We start from the raw sequence: 24,565 nt of genomic DNA, 5'->3' as shown, positions 1-24,565 counted from the left end.
AGCCTAAAGCTACAAAACAAAAGCAGTGTTTCTTCTTAGTTTTTTCCCCCTCTTTTCTTTGGGATTTGAGGTAGAATTGAGCATCACCATAATTCAGAATTGACAGAGTAGATGTTACGTTTAGAATCATAAAATATTTAGTCAAAAGTAATTCTGAAAATTAGAGGTTGTCAAAGCAACTGGGACTTCATTGGCAAAATCCCAATAAAGGAAGAAACCAAAAAGAAGGATCTCAAAAAAAATCTGCACTTAAATCCCCCTCAAGCTGGTGACTAACTCCTAAGTTGAATATATTCAGGGTGAGTCTTTTAGAAACCCAGGAGAAAGGAGAAGCCGGGATGCTAAAGACCTGATCGGATTTTCAAGTGAGAACTCAGAAAGATCATGCCCTAGAAGTAAGGGTCACCCACGAAGGAATAAGAACCACAACCTGGGAGTACCACATAATAAAAATAAAGACTGTATATCCCAGTAGTAAGATCCAAACTGAAATCGACCAGTCCTGACAAAGCCTAAAACTCAGCCTTAACAGGACAGAGTGACATGCTGGTACTGTAGCTACCAATCAGAAGAAAATGTAACTCTTTTCAGAGGATAATAGTTACAGCCCTTGTATTTTTCATCCAATGTCTGGCATCCAATAAAAAAATACAAGAAATGCTAAAAAACAAAACAAAAAACTAGAAATCAAGGAGGGAAAAAAAGGTAATAGAAACAAAACAAACACCAAACGTAACTGAATCAGATAATGGAGTTTAGTTAAGGTAGAGATTTTCAAAATAATGACTAGTATGTCCAAGAAAATAGGGAAAAGGAGGGATTAAATAGATAAAAAGATAGAAAATTTCAATGGAGAACCTATTGGAGTCCGTATATATATATATAAAGAATCCTGGCCAGGTGTGGTGGCTCATGCCTGTAATCCCAGCACTTTGGGAGGCCAAGGCGGGCAGATCACTTGAGGTCAGGCGTTCAAGACCAGCCTGGCCAACATGGTGAAACCCTGTCTCTACTAAAAATACAAAAATTGGTCGGGCGTGGTGGCAGGCGCCTGTAATCCCAGCTACTCGGGAGGCTGAAGCAAGAGAATCACTTGAACCTGGGAGGTGAAGGTTGCAGTGAGCCAAGGTCGCGCCACTGCATGCCAGCCTGGGCAACAGGGCGAGACTCCGTCTCAAAAAAAAAAAAAAAAGAATCCAATGGGCTGGGCGCGGTGGCTCACGCCTGTAATCCCAGCACTTGCACTTTGGCAGGCAGAGGAGGGCGGATCACCTGAAGTAAGGAGTTCGAGACCAGCCTGGCCAACACGGTGAAACTCCGTCTCTACTAAAAATACAAAATTAGCTGGGTATGGTGGTACACGCCTGTAATCCCAGCTACTCAGGAGGCTGAGGCATGAGAATCGCTTGAATCCAGGAGGCAAAGGTTGCAGTGAGCCAAAATCGTGCCACTGCACTTTAGCCTGGGCGACAGAGTGAGACTCTGTCTCAAAGAAAGAAAGAAAAAAAATCCAGTGGCCATTCTAAAAGTAAAAAAAAAAAAAAAAAAAAATTACAATATGGAAATTAAGAACTTCATAGACTTAATAGCAGACCACAAAAAAAAAACAGAAGAAAGTGGGGGAGGAGCCAAGATGGCTGAATAGGAACAGCTCCAGGCTACAGCTCCCAGTGTGAGCGACGCAGAAGACGGGTGATTTCTGCATTTCCATCTGAGGTACCGTGTTCATCTCACTAGGGAGTGCCAGACAGTGGGCGCAGGTCAGTGGGCGCGCGCACCGTGCACAAGCCGAAGAAGGGCGAGGCATTGCCTCACTCGGGAAGCACAAGGGGTCAGGGAGTTCCCTTTCCTAGTCAAAGAAAGGGGTGACAGACGGCACCTGGAAAATCGGGTCACTCCCACCCGAATACTGCGCTTTTCCGACGGGCTTAAAAAACGGCGCACCAGGAGATTGTATCCTGCACCTGGCTCAGAGGGTCCTATGCCCACGGAGTCTTGCTGATTGCTAGCACAGCAGTCTGAGATCAAACTGCAAGGCGGCAGCCAGGCTTGGGGAGGGGCGCCCGCCATTGCCCAGGCTTGCTTAGGTAAACAAAGCAGCTGGGAAGCTCGAACTGGGTGGAGCCCACCACAGCTCAAGGAGGCCTGCCTGCCTCTGTAGGCTCCACCTCTGGGGGCAGGGCACAGACAAACCAAAAGACAGCAGTAACCTCTGCAGACTTAAATGTCCCTGTCTGACAGCTTTGAAGAGAGCAGTGGTTCTCCCAGCACGCAGCTGGAGATCTGAGAACGGGCAGACTGCCTCCTCAAGTGGGTCCCTGACCCCTGACCCCTGACCCCCGAGCAGCCTAACTGGGAGGCACCCCCCAGCAGGGGCAGACTGACACCTCACAAGGCCGGCCAGGTACTCCAACAGACCTGCAGCTGAGGGTCCTGTCTGTTAGAAGGAAAACTAACAAACAGAAAGGACATGCACACCAAAAACCCATCTGTACATCACCATCATCAAAGACCAAAAGTAGATAAAACCACAAAGATGGGGAAAAAACAGAGCAGAAAAACTGGAAACTCTAAAAAGCAGAGCGCCTCTCCTCCTCCAAAGGAACGCAGTTCCTCACCAGCAACAGATCAAAGCTGGACGGAGAATGACTTTGATGAGCTGAGAGAAGAAGGCTTCAGACGATCAAATTACTCCGAGCTACGGGAGGATATTCAAACCAAAGGCAAAGAAGTTGAAAACTTTGAAAAAAATTTAGAAGAATGTATAACTAGAATAACCAATACAGAGAAATGCTTAAAGGAGCTGATGGAGCTGAAAACCAAGGCTTGAGAACTACGTGAAGAATGCAGAAGCCTCAGGAGCCGATGCGAACAAATGGAAGAAAGGGTATCAGTGATGGAAGATGAAATGAATGAAATGAAGCGAGAAGGGAAGCTTAGAGAAAAAAGAATAAAAAGAAATGAGCAAAGCCTCCAAGAAATATGGGACTATGTGAAAAGACCAAATCTACGTCTGATTGGTGTACCTGAAAGTGACGGGGAGAATGGAAACAAGTTGGAAAACACTCTGCAGGATATTATCCAGGAGAACTTCCCCAATCTAGCAAGGCAGGCCAACATTCAGATTCAGGAAATACAGAGAACGCCACAAAGATACTCCTCGAGAAGAGCAACTCCAAGACACATAATTGTCAGATTCACCAAAGTTGAAATGAAGGAAAAAATGTTAAGGGCAGCCAGAGAGAAAGGTTGGGTTACCCTCAAAGGGAAGCCCATCAGACTAACAGCGGATCTCTCGGCAGAAACTCTACAAGCCAGAAGAGAGTGGGGGCCAATATTCAACATTCTTAAAGAAAAGAATTTTCAACCCAGAATTTCATATCCAGCCAAATTAAGCTTCATAAGTGAAGGAGAAATAAAATACTTTACAGACAAGCAAATGCTGAGAGATTTTGTCACCACCAGGCCTGCCCTAAAAGAGCTCCTGAAGGAAGCACTAAACATGGAAAGGCACAACCGGTACCAGCCACTGCAAAATCATGCCAAAATGTAAAGACCATCGAGACTAGGAAGAGACTGCATCAACTAATGAGCAAAATAACCAGCTAACATCATAATGACAGGATCAAATTCACACTTAACAATATTAACTTTAAATGTAAATGGACTAAATGCTCCAATTAAAAGACACAGACTGGCAAATTGGATAAAGAGTCAAGACCCATCAGTGTGCTGTATTCAGGAAACCCATCTCACGTGCAGAGACACACATAGGCTCAAAATAAAAGGATGGAGGAAGATCTACCAAGCAAATGGAAAACAAAAAAAGGCAGGGGTTGCAATCCTAGTCTCTGATAAAACAGACTTTAAACCAACAAAGATCAAAAGAGACAAAGAAGGCCATTACATAATGGTAAAGGGATCAATTCAACAAGAAGAGCTAACTATCCTAAATATATATGCACCCAATACAGGAGCACCCAGATTCATAAAGCAAGTCCTGGGTGACCTACAAAGAGACTTAGACTCCCACACATTAATAATGGGAGACTTTAACACCCCACTGTCAACATTAGACAGATCAACGAGACAGAAAGTCAACAAGGATACCCAGGAATTGAACTCAGCTCTGCACCAAGCGGACCTAATAGACATCTACAGAACTCTCCACCCCAAATCAACAGAATATACATTTTTTTCAGCACCACACCACACCTATTCCAAAATTGACCACATAGTTGGAAGTAAAGCTCTCCTCAGTAAATGTAAAAGAACAGAAATTATAACAAACTATCTCTCAGATCACAGTGCAATCAAGCTAGAACTCAGGATAAAGAATCTCACTCAAAACCGCTCAAATACATGGAAACTGAACAACCTGCTCCTGAATGACTACTGGGTACATAATGAAATGAAGGCAGAAATAAAGATGTTCTTTGAAACCAACGAGAACCAAGACACAACATACCAGAATCTCTGGGATGCATTCAAAGCAGTGTGTAGAGGGAAACTTATAGCACTAAATGCCCACAAGAGAAAGCAGGAAAGATCCAAAATTGACACCCTAACATCACAATTAAAAGAACTAGAGAAGCAAGAGCAAACACATTCAAAAGCTAGCAGAAGGCAATAAATAACTAAAATCAGAGCAGAACTGAAGGAAATAGAGACAAAAAACCCTTCAAAAAATTAATGAATCCAGGAGCTGGTTTTTTGAAAGGATCAACAAAATTGATAGACCGCTAGCAAGATTAATAAAGAAAAAAAGAGAGAAGAATCAAATAGATGCAATAAAAAATGATAAAGGGGATATCACCACTGATCCCACAGAAATAAAAACTACCATCAGAGAATACTACAAACACCTCTACGCAAATAAACTAGAAAATCTAGAAGAAATGGATAAATTCCTTGACACATACACTCTCCCAAGACTAAACCAGGAAGAAGTTGAATCTCTGAATAGACCAATAACAGGAGCTGAAATTGTGGCAATAATCAATAGCTTACCAACCAAAAAGAGTCCAGGACCAGATGGATTCACAGCCAAATTCTAAAGAGGTACAAGGAGGAACTGGTACCATTCCTTCTGAAACTATTCCAATCAATAGAAAAAGAGGAATCCTCCCTAACTCATTTTATGAGGCCAGCATCATCCTGATACCAAAGCCGGGCAGAGACACAACCAAAAAAGAGAATTTTAGACCAATATCCTTGATGAACATTGATGCAAAAATCCTCAATAAAATACTGGCAAACCGAATCCAGCAGCACATCAAAAAGCTTATCCACCATGATCAAGTGGGCTTCATCCCTGGGATGCAAGGCTGGTTCAATATACACAAATCAATAAATGTAATCCAGCATATAAACAGAACCAAAGACAAAAACCTCATGATTATCTCAATAGATGCAGAAAAGGCCTTTGACAAAATTCAACAACGCTTCATGCTAAAAACTCTCAATAAATTAGGTATTGATGGGACGTATCTCAAAATAATAAGAGCTATCTATGACAAACCCACAGCCAATATCATACTGAATGGGCAAAAATTGGAAGCATTTCCTTTGAAAAGTGGCACAAGACAGGGATGCCCTCTCTCACCACTCCTATTCAACATAGTGTTGGAAGTTCTGGCCAGGGCAATTAGGCAGGAGAAGGAAATAAAGGGTATTCAATTAGGAAAAGAGGAAGTCAAACTGTCCCTGTTTGCAGACGACATGATTGTATATCTAGAAAACCCCATCGTCTCAGCCCAAAATCTCCTTAAGCTGATAAGCAACTTTGGCAAAGTCTCAGGATACAAAATCAATGTACAAAAATCACAAGCATTCTTATACACCAACAGACAAACAGAGAGCCAAATCATGAGTGAACTCCCATTCACAATTGCTTCAAAGAGAATAAAATACCTAGGAATCCAACTTACAAGGGATGTGAAGGACCTCTTCAAGGAGAACTACAAACCACTGCTCAAGGAAATAAAAGAGGATACAAACAAATGGAAGAACATTCCATGCTCATGGGTAGGAAGAATCAATATCGTGAAAATGGCCATACTGCCCAAGGTAATTTACAGATTCAATGCCATCCCCATCAAGCTACCAATGACTTTCTTCACAGAATTGGAAAAAACTACTTCAAAGTTCATATGGAACCAAAAAAGAGCCCGCATTGCCAAGTCAATCCTAAGCCAAAAGAACAAAGCTGGAGGCATCAGACTACCTGACTTCAAACTATACTACAAGGCTACAGTAACCAAAACAGCATGGTACTGGTACCAAAACAGAAATATAGATCAATGGAACAGAACAGAGCCCTCAGAAATAACGCCGCATATCTACAACTATCTGATCTTTGACAAACCTGAGAAAAACAAGAATTGGGGAAAGGATTCTTTATTTAATAAATGGTGCTGGGAAAACTGGCTACCCATATGTAGAAAGCTGAAACTGGATCCCTTCCTTACACCTTATACAAAAATCAATTCAAGATGGACTAAAGACTTAAATGTTAGACCTAAAACCATAAAAACCCTAGAAGAAAACCTAGGCAATACCATTCAGGACATAGGCATGGGCAAGGACTTCATGGCTAAAACACCAAAAGCAATGGCAACAAAAGCCAAAATTGACAAATGGGATCTAATTAAACTAAAGAGCTTCTGCACAGCAACAGAAACTACCATGAGAGTGAACAAGCAACCTACAAAATGGGAGAAAATTTTCGCAACCTACTCATCTGACAAAGGGCTAATATCCAGAATCTACAATGAACTCAAACAAATTTACAAGAAAAAAACAAACAACCCCATCAAAAAGTGGGTGAAGGACATGAACAGACACTTCTCAAAAGAAGACATTTATGCAGCCAAAAAACACATGAAAAAATGCTCACCATCACTGGCCATCAGAGAAATGCAAATCAAAACCACAATGAGATACCATCTCACACCACTTAGAATGGCAATCATTAAAAAGTCAGGAAACAACAGGTGCGGGAGAGGATGTGGAGAAATAGGAACACTTTTACACTGTTGGTGGGACTGTAAACTAGTTCAACCCTTGTGGAAGTCAGTGTGGCGATTCCTCAGGGATCTAGAACTAGAAATTCCATTTGACCCAGCCATCCCATTACTGTGTATATACCCAAAGGACTATAAATCATGCTGCTATAAAGACACATGCACACGTATGTTTATTGCGGCATTATTCAGAATAGCAAAGACTTGGAACCAACCCAAATGTCCAACAATGATAGACTGGATTAAGAAAATGTGGCACATATACACTATGGAATACTATGCAGCCATAAAAAATGATGAGTTCATGTCCTTTGTAGGGACATGGATGAAATTGGAAATCATCATTCTCAGTAAACTATCACAAGAACAAAAAACCAAACACTGCATATTCTCACTCATAGGTGGGAACTGAACAATGAGAACACATGGACACAGGAAGGGGAACATCACACTCTGGGGACTGTTGTGGGGAGGGGGGAGGGATAGCATTGGGAGATATACCTAATGCTAGATGACGAGTTAGTGGGTGCAGCGCACCAGCATGGCACATGTATACATATGTAACTAACCTGCACATTGCGCACATGTACCCTAAAACCTGAAGTATAATAATAATAATAAATAAATAAATAAATAAATAAATAAAAACAAAAAACAGAAGAAAGCAATAGCAAACTGGAATATGGGGCAACAGAAAATATCTAAACTGAATGAGAGAGAAAAATTAACAACAACAAAAAAAAAATAGAAAGGAGGATAAGAGACAGTGAAGAGCTCTCTTCTCAGAATCCCAGAAGGAAGAGTAAAAAAATGGGAAGAATATTTGAAAAGATAATGGCCAAAATCTTTCCAAAACCAATAAAAGAGTATACAAATTCAAGAAAGTCAGTGCTATGGTTTAAATATTTGTCCCCTTCAAAATTCATGTTGAAATTTAACTGCCATTGTAACAATATTAAGTAGTGAGACTTTTAAGAGGTCAGTAGGCCATGAAGTAACAAGCTGCTCTTAGGTTCCTGAAGATTCTGCCCTTATGGGTGAGACTGATATCCTTATAAAAGAGTGAGTTCAGGCCCCCTTCTCTTTCTTTGCCCTTCTGCCATGTGAAGATGCAGCAAGAAGGTTCCTGTCAGAAGCTGGCACTTTGACATTGGACTCTTCAGCCTCCAGAATTGTGAACCAATACATTTCTGCTGATTTAGAATTACCCAGTCTGTGGTATTCTGTTACAGCAACACAGAACGAACTAACACTGTCAGCAAATCTCAGGTTGAATAAACAAGTAAAATCACACTTCACCACATGATTGTCTGACATGTCTGTTAACAAAGTCAAACAGGCAAGGCATAATGTTTACTGGAGAATGTTGAGAATTAAATCAGGGTCAAACTGGACAGTTTCTGAGAATCCTACCGAATTGTAATTTTATAATATTAGGTGATGAGGGGTGACCTAAAGCTACAAAGCAAAGCCTATGTCAGTTGGTAATTTCTCCATAGGCTTTTATCCTGCTTACTTTGTCTATTATCATTATTTCTATTCAGCATTTCCCAGGAGGTCCTAGACAACATATTAGGGAAGAAATGAAATAAAAGGTATAACGATTGGAAAGGAAGAAGTAAAAACACATCTGCATTTGTAATTACAGGATGGTAGATGCAGAAAATCCAAAAGATTCCACAAACAATTATAATAAAAAAGTGAATGTGGCAAGTTTGTTGAACAGGAGGCCAATATTGCATTGTCATACACTAGCAACAAAAAATTAGAAAACAAAATTTTAAGAACGTTATTTACAACAATATACACATAAAGATCAAATACCTAGGAACATATCTAAAGAAAAATTATGTAAAAGTGTGCCACTGAAAATGATCAAAACTCTTAAAAAACTTATTTAAGAAGATCAGATGGTTGTAGATGTGTGGTCTTATTTCTGAGTTCTCCATTCTATTCTATTGGTCTATGTGTCTGTTTTTGTACTAGTAACCAATGAGGAAAGGATTCTCTATTTAATAAATGGTGCTGGGAAAACTGGCTAGCCATATGCAGAAAACAGAAACTGGACCCCTTCCTTACACCTTATACAAGAATTATTTAATAACTCAAGATGAATTAAAGACTTAAATGTAAAACCCAAAACTATAAAAACCTTAGAAAAAAATCTAGGCAATACCATTCAGGACACAGGCACGGGCAAAGATTTCATGAAGAAAACGACAAAAGCAATAGCAACAAAAGCAAAAATTGACAAATGGAATCTAATTAAACTAAAGAGCTTCTGCACAGCAAAAGAAAGTATCATCAGAGTGAACAGACAACCTACAGAATGGGAAAAGAATTTTGAAATCTATCCACCTGACAAAAGTCTAGTATCTAGAGTCTACCAGGAACACAAATTTACAAGAAAAAAAAAACAACCCCATTAAAAAGTGGGCAAGGGACATGAACAGACACTTCTCAAAAGAAGACATTATGTTGCCAACAAACATAGGACAAAGAGCTCAACATCACTGATCATTAGAGAAATGCAAATAAAAACCACAATGAGATACCATCTCACACCAGTCAGAATGACAATTATTAAAAAGTCAAGAAACAACAGATGCTGGCGAGGTTGTGAAGAATAAGGAATGCTTTTACACTGTTGGTGGGAGTTTAATTAGTTCAACCATTGTGGAAGACAGTGTGGTGATTCCTCAAAGATCTAGAAGCAGAAATACCATTTGATCCAGCAATCCCATTACTGGGTATATAGCCAAAGAAACAGAATGATTTACATATATTCATTGCAGCACTATTCACAATAGCAAAGACATGGAATCAACCCAAATGCGCATTAATGACAGACTGGATAAAGAAAATGTGGTACATGTATACCACGAAATACTATGCAGCCATAAAAAGGAACGAGAACATGTCCTCTACAGGGACATGGATGAAACTAGAAGCCATCCTCCTCAGCAAACTAATGCAGGATCAGAAAACCAAACACTGCATGTTCTCACTTATAAGTGGGAGCTGAACGATGACAACACATGGACACATGGTGGAGAACAATACACACTGGGGCCTGTTGTGGGTGGCAGTGAGGGGAGGGAGAGCATGAGGAAGAATAGCTAATGGATGCTGGGCTTAATACCTGGGTGATGGATTATCTGTGCAGCAAACCACCATGGCACATGTTTACCTACATAATAAACTTGTACATCCTGCACATGTACCCTGGAACTTAAAAGCTGAAGAAAAAAAACTTATGGAAGAAGACTTAAATAAATGAAGCTAGTCATGAATTAGAAGACTTGATAATACAAACTGTCAATTCTCCCCAACTAGATTTATAGATTCAATGGAATCATAATAAAAATGCCCCAGGAGTTTTTATTTATTTACTTACTTGTTGGTAGAAAATGACAAACTGACTTTAAAATTTACATGGATATTTGAAGGACCTACAATAGCCAACCCAATTCTGAAGAACAACAAAGCTGGAAGACTCACACTACCAGATACCAAGATTATCTAAGATAAAGTAATTCTTGAAACAATGTATGAGGCAGCCACTGGAAATTTTATCCCAGGCCCAAAGTACCCATTCAAGGGGCTCAAACATGAGCTTGGCTGGTCCAGCCTGCCTGGCTTCACCCCACAATCTACCCTGGAAGCACAGCACAAGACCAGGACCCCTGAGAGTTTCACGGCTCAGCTCAGTACCTGAGATACCTGAATAATTCTTGAATTACAAAGGTTAATCACCCTACTGCCACTATTGCAGCTGACACTCATCTGCAAGCACCACCTCCTAGCTGGGAAGTCAACCTGCACCACCCATTACAACATCTATTGATACAACTGCATAGTGCCTTGGAAGAAAGCAAGCTTTGCACGACCTCTGCTGCCACCATCATCCACCCCAGCTAGGCAGGAAGCCTTGAGCCCAATCACCCACCCAGTATATTACTACTATCACTGGCATTTGAGAAAGCCACCATACTAAGACTACTTTATAACCAAGGCTATCATACAGTGTCTATGTCACTGAATGCACACTGAAGCAAAGCCAAATGACCCTACTCAACATACAACATAGATACATCCTCAAGGGAAAGAAAGTCCTGCCCCAACAAAAGTAAACTAAAAAATAATAAGAAGCAACTGTTATCCCAGATACAAGTGAATCAGCACAGTAATACTGGAAATATGAAAAAAAAAAAAGGTGCTATGACACCCCCAGAGAAACACAGTAATTCTCTAGCAATGGATCCTAACTAAAAAACAAATCTTCAAAATGCCAGACAAAGAATTCAAAACACTGATTTAATGAAGCTATCAGGGGCTGGATACAGTGGCTCACACCTGTAATCCTAGCACTTTAGGAAGCCAAGGTGGGTGGATCACTTGAGGCCAGGAGTTCAAGACCCGCCTGGCCAATATGGTGAAACCCCATCTCTACTAAAAAAAAATACAAAAATTAGCCAGGCATGGTAACACACACTTGTAATCCCAGCTACTCAGGAGGCTGAGGCACAAGAATCACTTGAACCCAGAAGGTGGAGGCTGCAGTGAGCTGAGATCGTGCCACTGTACTCTAGTCTGGGTGACAGGGTAAAACTCTGTCTCAGAAAAAAAAAAAAAAGAAGAAGAAGCTGTCAGGGGCAGGGCACAGTGACTCATGCCTGCAATCCCAATAGTTTAGGAAGCCAAGGCAAGAGGAAGGAGGATCACTTAAGGCCAGGAGTTCAAGACTAGCCTGGGCAACATAGTATAACCCTCCATCTCTACAAAAAATAAAAAAATAAACTAGGTGTGGTAGTATGTGCCTGAATTTGTAGCTACTTAGGACAGTGAGGCAGAGGACTGCTTGGGCTTACAATGAGCTATGACTGCATCACTGCACTCCAGACAAGGCAACAGAGCGAGACCCTGTTTCAAAATAAAATTAAATTAAAAGAAAAAAAGTAGCTCAACAAGATACAAGAGAAATCTGAAAACTAATACAAAGAAGTCAGAAAATCAATTCAGGATATGAATGAGAAATTTACCAAAGAGATAGGTATTTTAAAAAGAAAACCAAACAGAACTTCTGGAAATAAAAAATTCATTGAAGGAATTATAAAATACATTTGAAAGCTTCAACAACAGACTAGACCAAGCAGAAGAAAGAACCTCAGAACTTTAAGATAGGTTTTTACAATTAATCCAGCCAGACAAAAAAAAAAAAGAAAAAAGAATTTTAAAAAATGAGTAGAGCCTCTGAAAAGTAAGGGATTACATAAGACATTGGAACCTATGAATCATAGGTATTCCTAGAGGAGAAGAAAAAGCAAAAATTTCAAAAAACCTATTTGAGAAAATAATTCAGAAAACCTTCCCTAGTCTAGCAAAGGATCTAGACATCCAGATACAAGAGGCTCAACAAACTCCAGCCAAATACATTGCGAGAAGGATCTCACCATGGCATCTAGTCATCAGGCTGTCTAAGGTCAATGTGAAGGAAAAATCCCTAAATACAATAAAAGTGTCTAGTCACTTATACAGGAAACTTCATCAAACTAACAGCGGACTTCTCAGCAGAAATTTTAGAAGCCAGAAGAGACGGGGATTCCATTTTCAAAATGCTTAAAGAAAATGGTCAAACTCGAATTTTGTATCCTGCTAGTGTAAGCTTCACAAATGAAGGAGAAATAAAGTGTTTCCCAGACAAGCAAATGAGGGAATTCATCACCACTAGATTGGTCCTATGAGAAATGCTTAAAGAAGTTCTAAACATGGGAACAAAAGGTTGATACTTTATCATAAAAACACATGAAACTCACAAGTTTTATGAAACAATTATACAAATAAGGAAAAGAAAGAAATAAAAGGGCAACATGACAGAACTCCAGAAGACCACAAAGCGGGAACAAAAAACAAACAAAGAATCTACAAAGCTGGCTGGTTGTGGTGGCTCACGCCTGTAATCCCAGCACTTTGGGAGGCCAAGGTGGGAGGATCACCTGAGGTCAGGAGTTCAAGACCAGCCTGGCCAACATGACAAAATCCCATCTGTACTAAAAATACAAAAATTAGCCAGGCATGGTGGCATGCACCTGTAATTCCAGCTACTTGGGAGGCTGAAGCACGGGAATTGCTTGAACTCAGGAGGTGGAGGTTGTAGTGAGCCAAGATCGCGCCACTGCACTCCAGCCTGGGTGACAGAGCAAGACTCAAGACTCTTGCTTAAAAGAAAAAAAAAAAGAATCTACGAAGCAACTAGATAGCAATTAACATTATGACTGGAACAAAACCTCATGCATCAGTATTAACCTTGAATGCACCACTTCAAAGATATAAATTGGTGCAATGGATTAAAAAACAATAACTACATGCTGCTTACAAGAAATTTGCCTTACTGTTAAAGACACACAGACTGAAGGTAAAGGGGTGGAAAAATGTCCAACGCAAAAGGAAACCAAAAGCAAGCAGGAGTAACTATACTTATATTAGATAAAACAGACTTTAAATCAACAATAGTTTTTTTTTTAAAAAAGGCCAGTATATAATGACATAGGGATCAATTAAACAAGAAGGTATAATAATCCTAAGTATATACTCCCAAAACTGGAGTACCAGATTAATAAAATAAGTACTACTAGGCCTAAGAAAAGAGACAGATAGCAACACAATAATAATGTGGGACTTCAACACCTCACTGAGAGCACTAATAGATCACTGAGACAGACAGAGTCAACAAAGAAATACTGAACTTAAAACCAAATGGACCTAACAGACATTTACAGAACATTCTACCCAATAACCACAAAAGATACATTTTTCTCATTAGCACATGGGACATTCAAGACAGACCAAACGTCAGGACACAAAACAAGTCTCAATAAATTTTTAAAAAAAATCAATCATATCAAGTATCTTCACACAATGGAATAAAACTAAAAATCAATCTGAAGAGAAACTCTCAAAAATATACAAACACATGTAAATTAAACAACATGCTCCTGGACAACCTTTGAGTCAACGACAAAATTAAGAGGGAAATTAAATTTTTTGAGGCTGGGCATGATAGCTCATGCTTGTGTCTATTATTCCACACTCTATAGTTCATATGTCCACATTATTTGGCTTCCACTTATAAATGAGAATATTCAGTATTTGAATTTCTGAGTTATTGTCATGGCCTTCAGTTTCATCCATATTGCTGCAAAACGCATGATTCCATTCTTTTTATACCAGATAAAACAGACTTTTTATATCAGATAAAACAAACATATGTGTGCAGGTATCTTTTTGACATAATGAATTCTTTTCCTCTGGGTATATACCCAGTTGTGGGATTGCTGGATCAAATGACGGTTCTATTTTTTGTTCTTTGAGAACTCTCCATATGTTTTCCATAGAGGTGGTACTAATTTACACTTCTCCCAGCACTATATAAGCACTCCCTTTTCTCCACATCCTCACCAACACTGTTATTTTTTGACTTTCTAAAAATAGCCGTTTTGACTGGTATAAGATGGTATCTCATAGATTTTTCATTTCTCTGATGATTAGTGATATTGAGCATTTTTTCAAATGCTTCTTGGCCACTTGTATGTCTTCTTTTGAAAAACGTCTTTCATGTCCTTTGCCTACTTTTTAATGGGGTTATTTGGGTTTTTTGTTGTTGTTGTTGAGTTGCTTGAGTTCCTTGTAGATTCTGGGTATTGGTCTTTTGCATATGTATTTTGCAAATATTTTTGCTTATTCTGCAAGCTGTCTGTTTACTCTGTTGATTGCTTCTTTTGCTGTACAAAAAGCTTTTTAGTTTAATTAAGTCTCATCTGTCTACTTTTGGTTTTGTTGCTTTTGCTTCTGAGGTCTTAGTCATGAATTCTTTGTCTAGGGCAATGTCTAGAAGAATTTTTTCTAGATTTTCTTCTAGTATGTTTTAGTTTTGGATTTTACATCTAAGTCTTTAATCTATCTTGAGTTGACTTTTTTTTTTTTTTTTTGAGACAGAGTCTCGCTGCAATACCTAGGCTGGAGTGCAATGGTGCGATCTCGGCTCGCTGCACCATCCGCCTCCTGGGTTCAAGTGATTCTCCTGTCTCAGCCTCCCGAGTAGCTGGGACTATAGGCATGCGCCACCATGCCTGGATAATTTTTGTATTTTTAGTAGAGACGGGGTTTCACCATTTTGGCCAGGCTGGTCTCAGACTCTTGACCTCAAGTGATTCACCCACCTCAGCCTCCCAAAGTGCTGGGATTACAGGTGTGAGCCACCTAGCGTAGCCTCGAGTTGATTTTTATATAAAATAAGAGAGAGAGTGGTTCAGTTTCATTCTTTCTGCAGATGGCTATCCAATTTTCTCAGCACCATTTACTGAATAGGTTGTCCTTTCCCAGTGTACGTTTTTGTCTACTTTGCCAAAGATCAGTCGGCTGTAGATTTGTGGCTTTATTTCTAGTTTCTGCATTCTGTTCCATTGATCTATCTGTCTATTTTTATACCAGTACCATGCTGTTTTGTTACTATAGCTTTGTTTCCCAATGTTGGAGGAGGGACCTACTGGGAGACATTTGGGTCACAGGGGCAGATCCCTGATAAATGGCTTGGTGCCTTCCCCATGGTAATGAGTTCACATGATAGCTGGTTGTTAAAAGGTCCCTGGCTCTTTCCTTGCTCCCTCTCTCACCATGTGACATGCCTGCTCTCCCACTGTCCTCCATCATGATTATAAGCTACCTAAGTTCTCACCTTATAAGCTAGCACTGTGCCTGTTACAGAGCCTGCAGAACTCTGACCCAAACAAATCTCTTTTCTTTATAAATTACCCAGCCTCAAGTATTCCTTTGTAGCACAGCAAAATGTAATAACACAACATTTACATATTTCACGAATAACTGTTAAATTTGTATTAATTTTGTCTTTTTTTCTAACCAATTTTTCAGGTGACTTTTATGAAAATAATCAGAAACTAGTATCTACCCAGGTTCTTTCTGTTTAATGTAACTTCCTCAAATACTATGTTCTTCAAAAATAAAGTAATTGAGAATGCAGTGTATTATGAGAAACTTTATAAGGACTGATTATAATATAAATCCTTCTTTGCTTAGCATAATTTTTGAGGAAAAATCTTGCTAGATATAAATTGAATATATATGATACATGGGTACTTAAACAAATGAACATTTACCCTGTTTAGAAACACCCAAGTGTGCAAAATTCAATACATGGGACATTTGTGTCTTTCTTGGCAAAAGGCAGGCAAAAAGCAGAATAAAACTGTAGTCATGTAATCCAACTAATCTCTCAACCCAACAAATACCCTAGAAAGGAAAAGGGCAATTCAGAAAATACTAACAACATGCAGAAAAACAGAGGCAGCATTCTTTTAAAGAAACAATTCTCATACTTTATACGTAAGTGACTGAAACCATAAATGTTCCTCCGTTAACACAGATCGATCAACTCTAAATCTCACCTGCTTTTTAAACTCCCTGCTATTATTTAGTCTCTTTAACTGCCAGTTAAGACCCCACAAATACAAAGACAACTGTTCACAGATCAGTGCTTCTGGGCCTATTCCAGAAAATTTGTTTTGATATACTGGAGGTTTCTGCCTGTTTTGAAGCTTGTGGCCTAAAATTACTTTTCTTCCTGGCAGTAACTCCAAGTTCAGCCTTATTATTTTTTTTCTGTCTCTCGTGCTTGAATTAGGAAAGCCTTATTTTTAACATTAAAAATAACTCCCACACTGTATTACTTGAAGTTTCTAAAACAACTGTCTTGTTTTATACTCTTAATTTTTATTAATTCATTTCTTAATGAGAAACTTTTCATTACTAAGCTCCATTTGAACTTGGTGCTATGAAAACCTAACATACACTCTTTTGTAGAAATTATTCTTTTGGTTTGGTTGAGGCCATAACCACCAATTCAGAACACCTAATAATCATTCTACTAAGGTCTAGAGAATGGCTGTTGTTTACTCAAGGGTATCTCATAATATTAGAGCCAACTTGGAGTCCATACCTATGCCTCTAGTAAAGACTACACCCAAAATTGTCTCCAAGAGACAAGTATTTATTCTAATTATTCATCTGGATGCTCTTGGTAATATCTTAACTAAGCAAATCTGCTTAACTATATTATCATTTAGGAGATGTCCTGTGATCACCTTTTTTAAAAACCACACAAATAAATGTTACCATGAAAAACTGTAGTTCTCATACAGTTCACAAACTGAACAATTCCTTGAGTATTTGTGGGTTATTTTAAAATAGCTAGTATAATTAAAGATATTATTAGAAGTATGCTAATGGATGTATGAACATTAAGCAATGTATAACTATACAAAAGTTTCCCTTGACACTGAATTCCTCTGAATATATTTATTAGAAGTTCTAAAATACATCATCTAAATCTTAAAAGCGATTTTCAAAATGTGTTACCTAATAAACTCATTTATTTCATCCTCTACCTTCTGTTATATCAGACAAGAACAAAAAGACATAGGCTCAGCTGCTTGAGATCACAGCACAAAGGAAGTGTTGTTAAGAATAAAAAGGGGAAATTCAGGAGCATCTAGATCTAGGTCTTAACTTTTATAGACCTCAGTTCTCCACTGTCATTGTCATCTACACAAGTGATTTCCACCCTTGATAGGGACTCCCTCACCTAGGACATTTTTTTTTAATTCAAATTTCTATAAATGGTAGTCTGAGCATGCGTTTTTACTTCCTGTCTGAATCGTATTAAAATGACAATTAAGAAATAAAAAATACATAAACCCACAAGAACAAAAATAATGACAAAGAGGACAACAGCTGACAAGAGATGCTGACAAAATTTTGGAAAACAAAAAGTACATGGTCAAAAAGTAACCAACACTTAACAGGCTAGAGAAAGCAGAAACCTCAATGTTTGTGGGGCTAGAGGTAGAGAACAACAAGTTGATGTGGGTCCTAAAAGTCTACAAAAGCTAAAGAATTCAGGGTAGCCCTGAAAGCATGGGTGAAGAGTGGGACAAAAGGCAAAAGTTTTCTAGATTCTCCCAAGGCAGAGTAAAAATAAAAAATAAAAATAAAGCCAGGAACAGTGGCTCACACCTGTAATCCCAGCACTTTGGGAGGCTAAGGTGGGCAGATCACCTGAGGTTAGCAGTTGAAGACCAGCCTGGCCAACATGGTAAAACCCTGTCTCTACTAAAAATACAAAAATTAGCCGGGCGTGGTGGCATCCGTCTACAGTACCAGCTACCGGGGAGGCTGAGGCAGGAGAATCACTTGAACCTGGGAGACAGAGGTTACAGTGAGCCAAGATTGTGCCACCGCACTCCAGCCTGGACAACAGAGTGAGACTCCATCTCAAAAAGTAAAATAAAATAAAAATAATAAAAATAAAGTACAAGTTTTAAAGTCTGGATAAAAAACAATTAGAACTCACTACCTCTACTCCCACTCCACATAATGAAGGCACTGCCTCTCTCCAATCCAACAGAAGATAGGAGCTTCGCTCTCTGGAGAAAATGAACCAGTAAGGTTCCAGGCACGGGGAGGCAGGGGTGAAGCACTGTACTGGCCACAGAAGGATTCTGTGAAAGCTGACTCTGATGCTACTGCTGTAAAATGCACTGTGTTCAGCAACTGATGGAAAAACAAGAAAGACATCTGGCTGTGTCTGTTCAACTGGGCCCACCATAAATTATGGTTCTTTAATCACAGTCATCCAACTCCTTTCTGGAAAGAGCTATGGAAATGATAGAAAAATCTAATAAATCTCTTTACAATGAAAGAAATTGTACAACTCATGTTTGTTAAAGCAAGTTTTGGCAAACTGCATAACAGCATGATATGATGAACTGAGACCCCTTACAGTTTTGGGGCGAGAAATTAAAACATTTTATTTTATTTACTTATTTATTTTTTTGAGATGGTGTCTCGCTCCGTTGCCCAGATGGAGTGCAGTGGCATGATCTTTGCTCACTGCAGCCTCTGACTTTTGGGCTCAAGCGATTCTCCTGCCTCAACCTCTGGAGTAACGGGCACTATAGGCGCCCGACACCACGTCTGGCTAATTTTTGTATTTTTAGTAGAGACGGAGTTTCACCATGTTGGCTAGGCTGGTCTCAAACTCCTGACCTCAAGTGATCTGCCTGCCTCAACCTTCCAAAGTGCTGGGATCAAAGGCATGAGCCACTGTGCCTGGCCAGTTAAAACATTTTAAGTAGATACCAAAGGAACGTCCACATTTGATTAATTCCAGTAATAGAACACCTTCACAATAATTTTTTAAAGAATAATTTAAATTACATTTAGTTGTTTATCTATAAAAGAAAATGTGTGAAAAATTATTACACATGGAGCTATTCCAGAGTACAAAGGTCTGCCCTTGCAGTACTTGAACAGCATGGATTTTCTAATGTTGTAAAAACTTTTTATGTTATAAATTATTTAAAGACTTAACTGTCTGGGTCAGAAAGAAATAAGATAACACCAGAACCCATACATAATGTACACCATCATTATACATCTGGAGAAAGTTACTGTGATGGTTAATAGTGAGTTTCAACTTTGGATTGAAGGATGCAAAGTATTGTTCCAGTGTGTCTGTGAGGATATTGTCAAAGGAGATTAACATTTGAGTCAGTGGACTAGGAGACGCAGACCCACCCTCAATCTGAGTGGGCACCATCTAATCAGCTTCCAGCATGGCTAGAATAAAGCAGAGAAAAGAAGCTGGAAGGATCAGACTTGCTGAATCTTCTGGGCTTCAGCTTTCTCCCGTGCTGGATGCTTCTTGCCCTCGAATATTGGACTCGAAGTTCTTCAACTTTTGGACTCTTGAACGTACGCCAGTGGTTTGCCGGGGGCTCTTGGGGCTTCGGCCACAGACTGAAGGCTGTACTGTCGGCTTCCCTACTTTTGAGGTTTTGGAACTCGGACTGGCTTCCTTGCTCCTCAGCCTGCAGATGGCCTATTGTGGGACTTCACCATGTGATTGTGTGAGTCAATACTCCTTAAACTCTTCTTCATATACACATCTATCCTATTAGTCTTGTCCCTCTAGTGAACCCTAATACAGTTCCTATATCCTCAAAGCATTCATATTATTATTCCAGTTAAAATTGTGCTATTTGTAAAAGACAATCCTCTTGATGAAATATGTTGAAACATTAAGGTATTACTTACTGGATGCGTTTAACAGTGGAGTCATGTGTGCCACTGCTCCAAGGACTACCCAACACCTTTCCCTCCATACCCAACCTTCTTCTGTCACTCACTCCTAGCCACCAGGCCTGAGAATGCCAGAAAAAGGTCACCAACCTTCTCTCTCTGTCACATCAGAACGGTCCAACTTGGCTTCCTTATGCTGTCCTTCTGCCACCTTCACGGCCACGGCTCGGCAAATGGCCCCAAGTTTTCTATCCAGAGAACGAACCCCTGCCTCTCTGGTATACCTGTCATTAAAGAAAAATATTTTATTTTTGACTATATACCACTTAAAAAAATAGAGAGAAGTAATGTGATTAACATTTTTAGTAAAGAAACAGTGTACATTTAAAAGTTCATTACCCTTTCTTGAGTACTAACTTTTCCACACTTAAAACTCCTCATTATTGTTATTTCTTCAATACTTTGATGTATTTTCAGCTACAACAATTTCCTTTATACAGATTATCTTGAATTATAACCCTACACTTAAAAATGAACCCTAGTTCTAGTTCAATTTACATTGCCAAAGTAAACTTGGCAACATATAAAAAACCATTTACTCCTTGGTAATTTGTTGAAGAGTTTTTTTAAACAAAATTTGTCAATTTAGGAAAATTCTAGATAAATTTATTGTATTTGAAATACTGCTGAAAGAATAAGAGAAATTGTGCTCTTTGTGGAACTAAAACAAAAACAAATATGAGACAGAAATCTGGTTTTCACTAGGCACTTTGCTAACCACCTTCCTTCAGTGTATTTTCATTGTGAAGATTTCTAAAGGAAGAAGGTATGCTAAGTGATGACAGCACTGTGACTTTGTGGACTTTGTGAAAAACACGCTATATGTGGTTAAGCAGAGCTGCTTTAAAAACGTGTACATTAGAATCAAACTCCGTTAAGTCATTCCACAGACCATTATACAGTGAAACCACTTTTGGCCACTCAGCTTTGGATGGACCTGAATGGACAGGATCAGGTGGAGAATGCAGTTTTATCTGAAGAATTGGATTTGACTAAGCCATACATTTGATTAAGTCAGACATACACTGTAGACTTTAGGAAAGCAGATTTTAAAAGTTCTGAGAAAAGACAGATAAAAAGCTCTTAGCTAAATACTCTAATACTCATTTCAGTCAAAGGTATAGAAGGATATAAAGTCTATATTATGCAACTAAATATAATTTCAATAAGGGAGAAAACAGGGAGGCATCTTAACAACTTCTACATTTGGACTTTAAAAAATTCAGCTTTATAAATACAAAATGGGATATGCCAAGCTTAGCGAAATTCACTGAAAAGGAAGAGAATAATCCTTAAAAAGCTAAGAATCTAGAGATACAGTCATAAAATAATATAGTCAGAATAAGAAAAGCATGGGCTTCCTATACCATGAACTGTTTAGACTCTATCTGAAACACTGTGTTCAATTCTGGGTGTTTAATTTTAAAAGACACATTGATATACAGGATTCTTTCAGAAGAAGACTAATTAGGAGGGTGAGAAGTCTTGAAACTACATCAAGAGGAACGGTACAGAGGAGAGGAATGGTTAGCTTGAAGAAGAGAACACTTAGGGTGCAGACCTGATAGTATTTTATTTTAATGTCAGAAGGGCTGTACAAGGAGGAATTACACTTAGATTCCAGGTGCTCCTATAAGGCAGAAGAAGAAAATTATAGAAAAGTGAATAGAAAGAATATCTTTGTAACAATTATCACTTGAGCTCAGGAGTTCCAGGCCAGCCTGGCCAAGATGGTGAGACCCCCATCTCTATTTTTTTTTTTTTTTTGAGACGGAGTCTCACTCTGTTGCCCAGGCTGGAGTGCAGTGGCACGATCTCAACTCACTGCAACCTCCACCTCCCTGGTTCAAGCAATTCCCCTGCCTCAGCCTCCCGAGTAGCTGGGATTACAGGTGCACACCATCACTCCCGGCATGCACCTGTGGTCCCAGCTACTTGGGGGCTGAGATGGGAAGATGGCTTGAGCCTGGGAGGCGGAGGCTGCAGTGAGCCAAGATCACACCACTGCACTCCAGCCTGAGTAACAGTATGAGAACCTCTTTTAAAAAAAAATAAATAAATAAAAAGAATTATCTGTGTTACAATTAGAATTACCCATGAAGAGGTAGTTATTAGCTAGCATTAAGCATACTGGGACTGGAAGTATTCGAGTAGGTGAGTTATACTTGGAGATAAGAAAGACTAGAACATTAGGGTCTATCATTGTGACATATCTCAAAAGTTAAAAAGCTCAAATATTGATACTCTATGTCCTAAGTTTGGTAACTCACTAAAAATACCCAAAATGTGCCTGGAGTAGTACACACTTGTGCTGTTTCCTTTTTTTTTTTTTTTTTTGAGACGGAGTCTCGCTCTGTCGCCCAGGCTGGGGTGCAGTGGCACGATCTCAACTCACTGCAACCTCCACCTCCCTGGTTCAATCAATTCCCCTGCCTCAGCCTCCCGAGTAGCTGGGATTACAAGTGCACACCACCATACCCGGCATGCACCTGTGGTCCCAGCTACTTGGGGGCTGAGATGGGAAGATGGCTTGAGCCTAGGAGGCGGAGGCTGCAGTGAGCCAAGATCATGCCACTGCACTCCAGCCTGAGTAACAGCATGAAAACCTGTCTTAAAAAATAAATAAATAAATAAAAAGAATATCTTTGTTACAATTAGAATTACCCATGAAGAGGTAGTTATTAGCTAGCATTAAGCATACTGGGACTGGAAGTATTCAAGTAGGTGAGTTATACTTGGAGATAAGAAAGACTAGAACATTAGGGTCTATGACTGTGACATATCTCAAAAGATGAAAAACTCAAATATTGATACTCTATGTCCTCAGTTTGGTAACTCACTAAATATCCAAAAACATGCCTGGAATAGTACATACTTGTGCTGTTTTTAAAAACAATATTAAAACTAACAAAACTGCTCAGATATTTCCTTATGTCCATAGCTTTTAAGATCTGATATTTTGAGTTAACAAGTATACACAAAAAAAGAAATAGTTCTCTAGGTAACAACTGGGAAATATAAATAATGATCACTCTTCAGAATCATTATTATTCAGATAAACTCTGGATTTTTCTCCATCCCTCATATTTTACAGATGGGGAAGCTATCAAAAATGTTAAATGACTTATTGAAAGTTACCCAAAGGCATCATGGGTGTTATCCGGAATAATGATATTGTTGGAAGACTCAGATATATAAGTCACTTAATTTATTTCTCCTGGCATTATCCACACCATAAATCACAAGACAAATTAAGAAAAGGAACCCCCAGGTAAGACTTAGTCTTACTGTTTTGTATATAAATCTAAATAGATCCATAAGAAGGCATAGATCAAAAGACAGTCTGGCCAAACTCTAAGTCAAAGTTCAAAATAGAGATACTTCACGTCTCTTAAAAACAGTAGTTACTAGAAAAGAGCCACATGAGGAGAGCTTGGCAGCCTGACATGACTTGCTGGATGATGCAATGGATCTGTAATATTGAGCTAGGAAAACTGTAAGAGGCTGTGGTGGATATAAATTCTCAACAGAGTATATTTTCCATTCAAACAGGGAATCTGTAAATTAGACTAAGCAATACTCTATTCAGATAATTTACACACTGCTTGCTACAGGCTTAAGCATTTGGTAGTAAACTTGGGAAGGCACCTTCTCTATTGTTTCAGTGTTAATTCTGAAGATCAAAATTCTAAGGATTTTAAAAATCTCTCAGCCAAAGAGAAGAAAAGAAAACTGAGTAACTTAAATCAGATTATCTGAAAGTAGCATATCATCTCTTAAGAGAATTCAACAACTTTCAAGATCCTGGGCATAAAAAGTGTCTCTATATTTGCCATGTATTTGGTTTTTAAATGATCAAATTAACCCCTTATATTGCTACTGTGGCAAAGCATAAATTTCAGCTTTAGCTATAACAATATTCCAAATGGTTTCTCTGTCTAGTATAGAGAATGGTGTAAATCAATAGTTATGATAACACTTGCTGGAAGTTGTTGAAGAAAGAGAAATGGATGCTATGGGATGCCAATAAAATAATCTCCTTTTCAGGAGACTGTGGCTTATCTCAAAAGATGAAAAACTCAAATATTGATACTCTATGTCCTAAGTTTGGTTAACTCAGTAAATACTCAAAACTTGCCTGGAGTTAATGAAGCCTCAGGATGGCTAACTAACCTGGTGATGATGTCAAGAGTGGTGACCTGGGGTATCTGAATCTGCTGTGGAGTCAGCCCATGTTGTTCCAGCTGCTTGGGGATCAAGTGCCTATGGGCAATCTCTATCTTCTCCTCCTGTGTATACCCTGGAAAAGAAGAGATCTTGTTAAG

General features: G+C 39.1%; 1 protein-coding gene across 2 annotated transcripts in view; it reads right to left on the bottom strand.

Moving 5' to 3' along the window:
- The window catches only part of LONP2 (lon peptidase 2, peroxisomal), a 124,988-nt gene that overhangs the window by 44,742 nt on the left and 55,681 nt on the right, over nucleotides 1-24,565 (bottom strand). For both annotated transcript variants that reach the window (XM_054452502.2, XM_054452503.2), the window contains exons 10-11: nucleotides 24,414-24,540; nucleotides 20,331-20,464 (exon numbers count right to left, since the gene is read on the bottom strand). In XM_054452502.2, the coding sequence (XP_054308477.1) occupies nucleotides 20,331-20,464; nucleotides 24,414-24,540 (261 nt within the window). The remainder of the gene's footprint in view (nucleotides 1-20,330; nucleotides 20,465-24,413; nucleotides 24,541-24,565) is intronic.

Source organism: Pongo pygmaeus, chromosome 18, assembly GCF_028885625.2.
Source record: "Pongo pygmaeus isolate AG05252 chromosome 18, NHGRI_mPonPyg2-v2.0_pri, whole genome shotgun sequence".
NCBI lineage: Eukaryota > Metazoa > Chordata > Mammalia > Primates > Hominidae > Pongo > Pongo pygmaeus.
Note: the sequence above shows the minus strand (reverse complement) of the source record. Positions and strands in the feature narration are given on the sequence as shown.